The sequence below is a fragment of the Puma concolor genome, chromosome A1, assembly GCF_028749965.1.
Source record: "Puma concolor isolate L17-30 chromosome A1, mPumCon1.1.hap2, whole genome shotgun sequence".
Lineage (NCBI taxonomy): Eukaryota > Metazoa > Chordata > Mammalia > Carnivora > Felidae > Puma > Puma concolor.
Window position 1 is genome coordinate 42,965,093 of NC_141667.1, and position 12,238 is coordinate 42,977,330.

Below are 12,238 nucleotides of genomic sequence, written 5' to 3' on the forward strand. Positions count from 1 at the left end.
CTCAGCTGCCCCCATGCAGTTTGTTGCATGAGATTTCCTCTAAATCACACATGCTCCACCTCCGTGGAGGCTCTGTGCCTCACTGCACCCCCGCAGCCCCTTCCAGCACACCTCTTCTGAGTGTGACCACGGCCCTTTGCACCGACTCCTTCCTTGGCCTGGAACACCCCTACCCCATCGTCCCCCATGCCTTCCACAGTGCCTGGCCTATGGCGGGAACTCCCCAAACATGTGAAAGATGAACAAGTCTCTCCATGAAGCCCTCCGGATCCCCTCTCCCGGCTGGGAGAGCCCATCTCACCGCCCTCTGTCCTCCACCAGCCCTTCGGATGTGCTCTGTGAAGCACTTAGCAGAGACTGCCTTCTGCTGGGCTGCTGGATGAAGCTGTTTCCCCTTATTGAGGAGGGCTGGGACTGTAGGCTTTATTCTTTTTGGCCTTCCAAGCATTTAATACAGAGTTCTATCTCAGACACTCTTTTTGAATTCAATTAAGCCTGAACCATCTGCAAAAAGAAGCATTTCTCTTTCCTGAAGGCAGAGGGTAAATCTGATTAGATGATCTTGTCACTCTCTTCCCGCCCTCTAGTTTTCCCTCCAAGGCTGCCAGGCCCCTGGTGTTCAGACCGGGATGTGCGGGGCTGGGGAGTATTACAGGGTGCCAATAGCGGGAAGGTCAGCTTTATACAAGCTGAAAGGGGACATTTCCTGGTTGGGCCTGTCAGTGATTGGTGCCCGCTTCCTGTCTGTGGCCCATGGCCCCTCCCCCTGGACCGGTCCTGTGGAGTCCAAGAAAGGCCTGCACGGTGGAGCCTCAGTCTGTCCGCATCCTGGGGGGCGGGGGAAGGGCTCTGAGTCAGAGCCAAGAGCAGTGAGTTTGGTGACAAGCAGAGAGAGGACATGTCTCTGTTAGCTGTGGGGTCTAACTCATTCCTAGGTCGTGTGGTAAGAATGCTGGAGATGGCTAGCACGGCCAGGGGCTCAGCATGGAGCATTACTCAGAACTTCTTGGGCTACAACCCAGCTTAGGCCTAAAGAACAGCGTCGTGACTTGCATAACTGGGAGGCTCCGGAGGGGATGAGCCCCGGGCAGGCTGCATTCAGTACAGATAGTGTTGTCGGGGCTCTGACTCTCGCTCCCCCTCCTGGCTCTGTGTCCTTCTCCGGGTTGGCTTCATTCTCAGGCAGACCCTTTTTCTGCATGGTGGGAGAGACAGCTTCACATCTCAGAAGCTAGGGGAAACGTTATTCTGTCGTTCTCAGCCTTCACATACTAAATCTGCGGGAGGACGACTCTGAGCCTTGCGCGGGCTGCTTGTCCAGTCGGTGGGCTGATCACGGTGGATGGGAGAAGGGTGGCCGTGCCTGCCAGCCGTGTGGCTGCAGCACCACGGTGGGCAATCCCGCGAGACCCTCCCAGAGGGATGCTTTCTTGAAGGACAGAGAGTGGGGCAGTCGGCAGGCAAAAATGGCAGCCGACAAAGACAGAAAGACCCATCGTAACACATCGGGGCTGGAGTGTAGGCTGCCAGAGTCCTTCTGTCCCCTTTCTCCAGAGCGTGCTCTGATGACAGTGTCTGCCCCACCCAGCTGCCTCACCACCACCTCTCCGAGCCAGCCTTCAGGAAACTGGTGGAAGATGTGCTGGGCCAGACTGGTCACCAGCTTCGCTCCTTTCAAGAGAACTTTGAGAAAGTGCTGCCACCTCCCACCGTTCAGGTAAGTGTCCCTCCTTGTCCCGTAGACCGTTCGGTCCTTCACCTGCCAATGGGGTGCAGCTTTTTTTTTTTTTTTTTTTTTTTTTGTAAAATATTTTTCTCTAAAATATAAGGAAAGGGTACCTTCCAGTCCACTTGAAGGAGATACACAGGTAATCTGTTTTGTTTAAAAAAAAATTTTTTTTTTTATGTTTTATAGTTGAGAGAGAGAGAAACAGAGAGCGAGTAGGGGAGGGGCAGAGAGACAGAGACGGAATCGGAAGCAGGCTCCAGGCTCTGAGCTGTCAGCACAGAGCCCGACGAGGGGCTCGAACTCACAAACCATGAGATCATGACCTGAGCCGAAGTCAGATGCTTAACCGACTAAGCCATCCAGGTGCCCCTAGGTAGTCTGTTTTGTAAACAGAGCTGAGGTAGTCAGAAAGAGTCCCCAGAGGAGGACGGGCCTGGATTTGAGGAAATTGAAACTGGGTGCTCAGTCGTACGTGGAATTGCGAAATTAAGGGTCAGGAGACAGTACCAGGATTCCCCAGAAGGGGGAAGGGGACACAGAGGGACAAGTAAAGGAGCCCAGCAGAGCGTGCCCATACAGGTGGCCTGGGCACGTGGCTGGAGTGCAGAGAAGGTCAAAGACCATCAGAGATGCATGGCCGTTCCGAGGGGTGCTGACTCCTGCTTGGGCCACAGCCGTCCCCACTTCCTCTCCTACGCTGACACTGCCCCAGCAGAGGTCTCGTGGGGGGTGTGGCAGGGGCCCTGCTATGCGGGGAGAGGAAGGTGCAGAAAACACAGAGCGGGCACTTGTATGGGTCCCGGGGCGTGGGAGCCTCCTTTCTCTTTCTACTTAAGACACAATAACGTTCTTATCGGAAAAGCATCCCAAGCTGATTGTAGAAAGAAGACACAGAGAAACAAAAAAGAGAAAACGAATGGGAACATCATAACCCCAGTATGTGTTGCAAGTCAGTAGAAGAGAGCGGAAGCCCCTTCTTTTCCACCTTTGTTTCTGCCCCACCGCCCACACTCCCCCTATCCATTCCAGACTTCTCTGCCTGAGGGTGCAGAACCCACAGAAGCGAGGTGGTCACGCAGGAGTGCTTCCGTCCCATCACTCCTGGTGATATTTTTCCCTGGCTCCCCTCGGCTCCTCCAGGGAATACTGCTGTTGTCTTCCTAGGGCCTCTCTCAGACTTGAGAAAGGAGGCAAATGTTTCTACACCACTGGCTTTTATACTCGGGTTAACACCAGCATTCTGGAGGGGGGGGGGGGGTGTTGCGCAGCGGGGAAAGCCACCCTGTCTCCACTTGCATTTAAGGGCCTATTTAGAAACACCAGGTCCTCCTGGTTCTCGATCCTGACTAGCGAACCCTCTGGAGTAGGGCTAATGGCAGAGTCTGTGCCCAAATGCCCCTGAAGGGCACCTCTGCCTGTTTTCCCTACACCAACACCTCTTCTCCCAGAAATAACCATATAGAATATGATACATAGTCAGAGAGTATATGGTAGATCTATATAGAACATCTTAAATTTCTCCTTTGTTTTACAAAAAGGGGACAGTTGTCCCCGAGTCCCTTCTTGGTGATACTTCTGGAAACCCTGAGCAAGAAAACAAAGGCAATGCCAGGAGGTCGTTGGATGGGCGGACAGTGCCACTGAGTCATTCTTCCCAGCTGGGTGGCAGTTCGCATCAGGGCAAAGCTGTCTTCTGTGTTTCCACTACCCCATTCACAAGGCTTCCTGGGCCTTGTAAACAGTAGGTGCTCAGTGAACACTTGTGGAATAAAAGATAGCGCTCCCTTCCTTCGCACGTGAGGGAGGGTCTGTGCGTGTCACCCTGTGCTGGCTGTCACAGCAGCCACACGAGGAAGGCCAGGTGGCCGTGGGAAGCTCACAGCCCTGCTAAGAGCCCTGCCGGGCTTTTTCCTGTGGGATGATTCAGCTTGAGGCTGGGGCCAGAGTTTAGGGCCCAGTCCTAGAGTGCTGTAACTGAGAAATTTCAGGACCCGAATTAGGATTTTAGAAAATCCCGGAAGTGTGGACCTAGAGGGGCTTTAGGGGTTAAATTACAGGGTTTTTGGGTTTTTGTTTTTCTTTTTCTGAGATCCCTTCGGCTGCTAAGAGTATGTGTTCTTCCTGTGGTCCAGCCATCTGTTGGCGAGGAGACTGTTGCCCGGCTGGGATGCCTGTCGGCAGCAGAGGTTGGATCAGCCCAGGTCCCCTGGCCGTCGGCACGTGGGCAAACACTGCACCGGCTTTGACACGCCAACTCAGGCCCCCGTGTCTCTGTCTGTCCCTCCCTCCCGCCCCCCAGCCGGTCCTTCCAGGGGCTGAACGCCAGGTGCAGGTGCTGCTAAGCAGATATGGCCCGGAGAAGCTGTACCAGGTGACAAGCAACATCAGTGGGGCTGGGACTCTGGACCTGACGCTGCTGCGGGGCCAGATTGTGGCTCTCCTTCAAAACAAGGACACCAAAGGCAACAGCAGCCGCTGGCTGGTGGACACTGGGGGTACGTGGGACTTCGTGGGCTCTTCCCCTTCCTCTGGGAAAACCACCCAACAGGAACCAGCGGGGAGATCTGGGCACTAGTGTGGGCCAGAGCCTGGCTGTGCAAACCCAGGATGGGGATCGGCACAGGGGAAAATGCAGGGCTTGGGGCACAGCCAGCTGGTATGGTAGGTGACATGCCAACAAGAGGAAGGCAGTCTCATGTTGCTGCGTGCATTATCAAGCACCTATTGTGTGCTGAGCGCTGTGCAGAGAAGACAAGGACCCTGCCTGGGGACTTCACAGACCACCGGGGTAGACAGAGATGTATGGAGAGAACTCCAGCCTCGCTCTGAAAGATGTAGATTCGCAGACAGGGGACGCTTGGATCCCAGCCACATGGGAGACATCTGACATCCAGAATGAGGGAGATGTTGTCCTGTCTCCTGCGCACTGGTCCCGCCCTCGGGTGTGCTGCTCAGGTCTGGCGCCCCAGTGTAACTGGGCAGGAGGCGAGGGGCACTTTGAACCCAGGACAGGATGGCCTGCAATGTCTTCCAAAAAGGGGCACGTGACCCACGAGGTGAGGGTGACACAGGACCCGGTGGGGATCCACAGACAGCTTTTCCCCTTCAGACTGTTTATTGTAATTGTTACTGAAATGTTTTTCTGCGTTTGAGAAAAACTAGAACCAGTACAGAAGCCGATATTTTCTTCAAATTATTGATAGAACAGGTCTAAGGTTTAAAAAGTGAGTCTATCAAAAACTTAAGAAAACGATACAATCGAGCGGAAATCGTGAAAGGGCACTCTTCGTGACCCAGCCGCCTGGGTGTTCAAGCTGGCCCCTGGGGTCAAGAGGACGGAGCCGGGATCCCCAGCCTGCCACCCTACTAACTGCGTGACTCCAGAGAAGTTACGGAGCCTCTTAAGCTGTGTTGGCTCAGCCATCAGATGGAGACAAGAGTCCTGACCCGGAGGGTGGATGTGAAAGCTAGACAATAGAATGCCAGTCTGGCACCCCGTGGGCCCTTGGGAAGTGCTGACCATGCACAGCCATAGCAGCCGGAACGGCACTGGAGTCGTTGTTCCTGAGCAGGAACTGGGGGCACTTGGAGAAGGGAAAGGCAGTTTCTGCCTCCTGGAAAAGGCTGTCCTGGGGTGAGGAAGCAGCCCTGCTCTGGGCCTCTGCTAGAGGCGGAGGAGACACGTGGGCCCAGCACCGGAAAAGCAGTTTTCATACCAGCCCCAGAAAGAACTTTTTAATCTCTGTCAAAGCTGTTCAAAACAGAGTAGGCTGCCTCAGTAGGGAATGAGCTCCCTGTCAGTGAGGGTGTGCAAGTAGAGGCTGGAAACAGTGAGTGGGAGTGGGTTGGGGATGGCTTTGTGAGGTTCCTGCCATGACCTCTTCAGGTCCTCTTTTGGGCTGGAGAGCTGTGTTGGAGGTATTCACTTCGGTGAAATGGTGGTAACTTCCTCTACCCCTGAAGGGTGGGGAGGGCGGTCCGCAGCCCGATAACGTTCTGCATGTCCTGTAGGGCATCGAGGGTATGTGCCAGCTGGGAAGCTGGAGCTGTACCGTGTCATCCCCGGTCAGGAGGAGGTCAAAGAGCAAGTGCAGCCTCCCAAGGACTCCCATCATCTAACACCAGAACCCAGCCCAGCCCCAGTCCCCTCCGTCCCAACAGTGACCCAGGTGAGTCTGGGGGAGGGGTGGGATCTGTCTCTGCATGGCCACCTGGAGTGGGGCTTTCATTTTCCTCCTGTTCCAGGAGGCTACCGTCCCATGAGGCCAGGGCCTTGGTCAGTGGCCACACCGGTGTCCTGGTCAGGAGTGGACCTGGAAGAAGGAAACCCCCATCCCTGCCACATCAGCAACCCCTTGCTCCCTATCAGCAGGACAAGTGGGATTCATTCATTCGTTCGTTCATTCATTCATTCAATATTTGCCAGGCAGTGTGCTAGAGGACAGACCTAATAATGAGCACAAGTAAATCCTGGTCCTTGCCTTCCTCAGATTTATAATCTGAGCAAGTAATAAAATAATCATGTGGATAATTGTAAAGTTAGAGCAGTGATACATGCCAGGGCCCCAGGTGTGGGAGAGGTTCAGAAAAGGCTTTTCTCAGAAAAATGATGGCTTTTTCTCAGATTTGAAGGGTGAGCGGGGACTGATTGGCTGAAGGGGGTGTGCTGGGATGTGGAGGGGAAGAGCTCCCCAGAAAGCGTGCTCCGGGAATGCAGAGGCCCAGACAGGGGCTCGTGAGGAACTGACTAAAGCAGGTGTGGTCCAGGAAGAGGAGGGCAGGGGTGAGGCGCTGCTGGAGAGGTGGGCAGGGCCAGGCCAGCAGGGCCTGGTGGTCTCAGTGAGGGTGTCAGCCCTTACTTAAAAGCAATGGGAAACGTACATGCACGTTCACTGCAGCACTATCCATAACTGCCAAAAATTAGAAACAAGTGAAATGTCCACCAGTAGATGAATGGGTAAACACAATATGGCATATCCGTCCAGTTAATTATTACTCAGCCATAAAAAAGGAGGTGCCAATACCTGCCACCACATTCAGTGTGATACGAGAGGCCACGTGCTGTGTGATTCCGCTTATATGAAAAGTCCAGAGTCCAGAACCGGCAAATGCAGAGACACAAAGTGGATCAGTGGCTGGCAGGGGCTGCGGTTGGGGGATGGGACGTGCTGCTGTCTGGTATGGGGTTTCTTTTTGAGGTGATGAAAATGTTCTGGAATCAGTAGTGAGGGTTGCTCAGCCTCTGAACGTATTAAAAACGATTGCATTGTACGCTTTAGAAAGATGACTGTCACGGTATTTGACTTATATCTCAAAACACAAGTCAGTGATGGGAAGCCACGGAAGGGTTTGACTTTGCTGGGACAGAGTTCTGGAGGGAGAGCAGCTCAGTGGGGTCGCCGTGAGGGCTGGATGGGATAGGAAAGCCGGGCGGGCATATGTGAACCTCAGTAAAGGGAGGCCACGCTCCCAGTTAGAAAGGAGGAGCTTCACAGGTGACAGTTGAGCAGCAGAAGGGGCCTGGGGGGACAAGGGGTGGGAACCCAGAGGCTTGCAGTGAATAGCCAGGGGGTGTCTCAGGCCAGAGCCGAGCCTGAAGTGGGCCGCGTGGGGGCTGCATGGAAGCCTGTGGAATCTGACGTTTGCGGCTTGTGACGCGTCCCTGGGAAGGCTCCAAGGGCCAGTGCCTGGAGCACCAGCCACAATTAGTGCATCAAGCCTGCCTCCTGCAGGACGTTCCCACCTATCAGCAAAGGACCCACGAGGATCTCACGAGAGGGCCTGGCCCCCCAGTTGAGTCCCTGCTCCACCCAGGGTGGGCAGTGTCTCTGGGTCTATCTTCCCAGACACATCAGCTGCCTCCCTGTTCATGGGTCCACACATGTGGGGTCCTCCCAGTCTTCCCTTGCTCCTGATTGTTCCTGAGGCTTGGCCACAGTAACAGTGGGAACGGTAAAAATAATCAGAGCAGCCTTCATTTACTGAGCCCTTACTGTGTACCAGGCACAGGCCTTCATCATTCATTAAATTCCCACAGCCACCTGGCAGGAAGGATAATATCACATCCATTTTGCAGATGATGAAACTGAGGCCAGGGAGGTGAAATATTAGCCTGATAAATGCCCTTCCCTCCAGTTTTTCCTCCAGCTCAGTGCTTTTCCCGAAAACATGACCAAGTCACCCAACCTCTTTTCTGTACTCCAAGCTGGGAAATGGGCCTGAGCAGATGACACCTTTAGATAGGGCGGGGTGGGGGGGAGGTGATGAGGCAGAGAAGGCCATGCCTTCTAGTCAGTGAGATGGCAGCAGTGGGCTGAGGCCAGACAGGCCTGGCTTCATTGCCATGTGATTTCTGAATAAGTTGTTTGACCCCTCGGAGTCTCAACTTCCGTATCTGAAAAATGGGCCAACTGGGATTATATAATTGTGAGCATCAACACGAGGTAAAGTGCTGGGACGGAACCTGCCACATAGTGGGAAGTAGCAGAGGTAGCCTTCATCTGTAGCATACAGGATGTCCTTGGGAGGTGGTGACAGCCCAGCAGTGGGGACTGAGTCGGGTGGGAGGGAGCAGGACGAACAGCCTCTCTGGGTGGAGTCTGTCTGTCTCCCCCGCCCCCCCCCCCCCGACCATTTCTGTGTCACTTTCCATGTGTTTCAGGTGGTGGCAGTGTACCCCTTCGTGGCCAGAAGCAGCCATGAAGTGAGTCTGCAGGCAGGCCAGCTGGTGACTGTCCTGGAGGCCCAGGACAAGAAGGGGAACCCAGAATGGAGCCTCGTGGAAGTGAACGGGCAGAGGGGATATGTGCCTTCCAGCTTCCTGGCCAGGGCCCCAAGCCCAGCTCCGTGGGGCTGGAGTCTGCCCTCTTAGGGTGCCCTCCTTGGAGCCCGTGTTGCCAAGGGATGGGGAGGCTTAGATGCCGTGATCCTGCGAAGGAACAGAAGCCAAGAGAAGGCGGGGCTGGAAGGGGGGGATCAGGCCAAGGTTGGGTGAAGGGCAGCCAGAAGAGGTGGGTGGACCTTGCAGAGTACCCGGCTTGGCTTGGGTGAGCTTGGAAGGCTCCAGGCAGAACCACTGTTATGCCTGCAAAGAAGGTGGTTCCCATCTGAAGTCACAACAGCCTGGATGGCAGGTCAGATTGATAAGGACTCGCTGTAGCTTATGGCCAATCTTACCTGTGCTTTCATCCAGCCCTGCCCATGGGAGTGGGTCACCCAGGTGAAGGGTACCTGCGTGCGATGGGGTTACGGGGACACACTGGAGAGGTCCAGGACTACCTGCCCTGACGGTTCACTTCCTTCATGTGGCATCAGGAGACACCACAGCTGACCGGTCATCTTTTATTTCTCCACGCTGGGAGCTGAGCTATCCTGGGCATCAAACCCCTGGGAGCCCTCTTGAGCAGGGAAGCCAGGCCGTGTGGGGCCCGTGGGAAGGTTCTCAGGAGACCGTTGGCCTAGCCTGGGAATGGGCATGGCCACATCACAGTTCTGGAATGTGTTTAGGCAAATTGAGAGGCTGTTCCGGGGAAAGGAGGGACTTTGAAAGCGTGTTAGGTGGGCCCGTGAGGCTGTTGCACACTGCCAGATTAGGGAGCGAAAGGCTATGCAAATGGCAGAGGCAACTCTATGCAGCAAGTGGTCAAAAGCCTGGTGGGTGGGGGAGCTTAGGCATGGCTTGGTTTCCAGTTTCTGGAAGTTGGGAGCCAGGGGGAATCCCCGGTGGTTTCAGGGCCTGGAGGCAGCAGTGAATGTGAAGTCAGTTGGCTGTGGAGCCTTAGACACAGGACACAACCTGTTTTTCCCTCCCCGCCACAAAGATCCAACTCACAGGGTTGTGGTGAGAATGAGCTGAGGCTAAGGTTGGGAAGCTGCTTGTAAATTGCGAAGTGTGGTATAAATGTAAATTGCCTTTGGTAGCAGGATGTGCCCAGCATCACCTGACCCAGCTGCAGCTAGGAGCGTTCCGCTCCCCATTCCCCGGTCCAGGCATTGTCAATCAATGTGGCGTCCTTTCCCACAAACCCAGGGTATACTTCAGGATCCTTCTCAACACTGCATTCTAGGCAGCCAGTCTCTTGAACTTGGTGAGATCAAACCCATTGTCAACCCTTTCTCAAACCTGGAAATTGAAAAACAGTTCCTGTTCAAGGAAGACTGGCCCACTGGGGCAATTTGGGGTGCAGCCACTGTTGAATCATCATCTCTGTGTTGTCACTCTGGCTAAGATAAATCTCAAGGTCCAAAGAAGGGGATGGTCCAGCGTGATCTTTAATGCAAATGATCAATTTTGGAACGAACCCAGGTTAGAGTGTGTGTAAAAACTGGTGGCAGTTTTGGCTTATTTCCAAGAACATCTCCATGTTATTATAACTGTAGGGCCTAACGCCGTTAGCTCTGGTTTGGGGAGGGCATTTGAGAAATATGCATGCCTGTGTGAGAGTCTGCACCTCACTCCTCGGCTTGTGAAAGCAGAAGATGCATAATGCAAGAGAAACTCAGTCCCCGCTGGCCCTTTCCCAGCACGAAATTCACTCTGTAAGATGCCCTCGGCTCACTTTCCTTTCTCTTTCCTGCTCAGGTTTCTAGTACCAACAGGAAGCCTAGGGGAGCAGATAATAAAATAGAAAATGCATTTGTGTGTTCCTCACTGCCGAGAATCTGCCGTGGGCTGGAATCCTAGCTCAGGGCTTCTCAACTTGGCTACTTGCTGTGGTCCCTGGGCAACTTTCAGCTGTGACTGATGCCAGGATCCCACCCAGAGATTCTAATGGAATTCATCTGGGGTGTGGCCAGGGCTTCAGGAACTCAGAAAGCTCCCGAGGTGCTTCTGGTGTGCCATCGGGGCTGGACGAGACACTCAGGGGTGGACGAGAGGGGTGCGCAGTCAGAAGTGGCCACAGGCTATAAGCTAGGATGTACCCCATCTGAGCTTTGTCCTAGCTCAGATGTTTGGAATGGACGGCTGTAGAGGTGGCTTGAAATAGGACAGCCTGTTCTGTCGGGTCCCAGAATGTATATGTATTAAGTGCCATTAACAGGGACCTGAACAAAAGTGGGTGTTCTTGAAGGCGTAAGGGAGAAACCTGAAATACACTTGGAACCAAATCTATCTTGCGAGGGGAAAATGAAAATGTGTTCAGTAGCACATGGGTTGTGGTGTCTTGTAGATAAGAGGATGAGATTAAAAGTCACTGACAGGTAAGAAATTGCATGTCGAGAGAGAGAGAACGGCCTGAACTTTCTCCAGGGGACTCTGGGTAATGTGCCTTTTCCCCCCTAAATGCCTAGATCCATTACACTGTGTCTTACTTATTTCATGGTGGGCTCTCACCTATTAAACTTGCTAAGGTTACTTGCCTGTGAACCAAACAAGACTGATTCACGAGGGTAGCCCTCGCTCCCTGCGACAGAGTGGATCCTCCTTAACCTTTTGGGCCCAAACCCGGTTTTGAACATGAGGATAAGATTACAATGTCAAGGGAAGATAAATGAATTCTCGCGTATGATATGGAGGTCTAGCTTGGTGAATCAATGATGTGACCTGCTGAGAATAAAGGACTTCACCGATGAAAATGTCTCTGGGGTTTGTGGGACTCTACCCATTGGATAGTCGGATGCCACAGTGTGACCTGTGCTCACTGGATACCTGCTGTTCATAAAAATGGCGCCTCATCTGCTCCTGGGTTCATTTAATGAGTGTCTAACACCCACCCCTTGGTGCCTTCAGGAGTTGGCCTCAGCTGCTGGGATCCGGTGAGGAGTCAGACGGATGGGGGCCCTGTCCTCCCGAAGCCCACGGTCTGGGGAGGGAGACAGACAAATCAGTAGTCAGTTACCGTGCAGTGTAAGCGTTTGGGTGGGGCAGTAGCAAGTGCCAGCGGAGGGGTCACCCCCGAGACTTGGCAGCTCAGGAAGGCTTCCTGAAAGAAGCGCTGTCTGAGCTGAGGCTTGATGGGTAACTTGGGTGAAGGTGGGAGGGAGGGCACATGCCAAGGCCCACGGGCAAGCATGAGCATGTTTCATCGGGGACCTGAAAGGCTGTAGAGCTAGGACACAGCGTGTGTGGAGGCGTGGTAGGTGTCGTGGGAGACGGCTGAGAGAGGGCAGCGTGAGAAGGAGCTCTGGGTTGTGTTCTGAAGGCAATGGGGAGCCACCGAAGGGATTGAAGTAGAGGAGTGACATACCCAGGGCTGTATTTAAGGATACAAGCTCTAGTGCATTCTGGAATTTCCCCAAGGTCCTGTCACACTGCTCAAGAAATAGATTTTCCATGCGTACTGCTTACATAAACATCCCAGAGGGGCTGGGAGGCCCTGCCTCCAGGGACTCGATCTCCCGGCCAGCTGGAGAAGCAGGACAGGGCAGGATGCCGTCAGCGCCAGAGGGGTCCTAGGGACCAGGCTTGCAGGTGCTCAGATAGGAGGGAGTTCTGGGGGAGTGGGGAGCTGAGGTGCTCAGGGAGGCTTCCTGGAGGATGCAGGGCAGGGGCCGGGTTCTGTGGGATAA

General features: G+C 54.1%; 1 protein-coding gene across 2 annotated transcripts in view; it reads left to right on the forward strand.

The window, feature by feature from the left end:
- ARHGEF37 (Rho guanine nucleotide exchange factor 37) overlaps positions 1-11,411 on the forward strand; it is a 58,120-nt gene extending 46,709 nt beyond the window's left edge. For both annotated transcript variants that reach the window (XM_086697200.1, XM_086695067.1), the window contains exons 10-13: positions 1,589-1,717; positions 4,029-4,224; positions 5,741-5,898; positions 8,391-11,411. In XM_086697200.1, coding sequence (XP_086553326.1) covers positions 1,589-1,717; positions 4,029-4,224; positions 5,741-5,898; positions 8,391-8,600 — 693 coding nt within the window. In that variant the 3' untranslated portion in view covers positions 8,601-11,411. The remainder of the gene's footprint in view (positions 1-1,588; positions 1,718-4,028; positions 4,225-5,740; positions 5,899-8,390) is intronic.
- Positions 11,412-12,238: the final 827 nt, after the last annotated feature.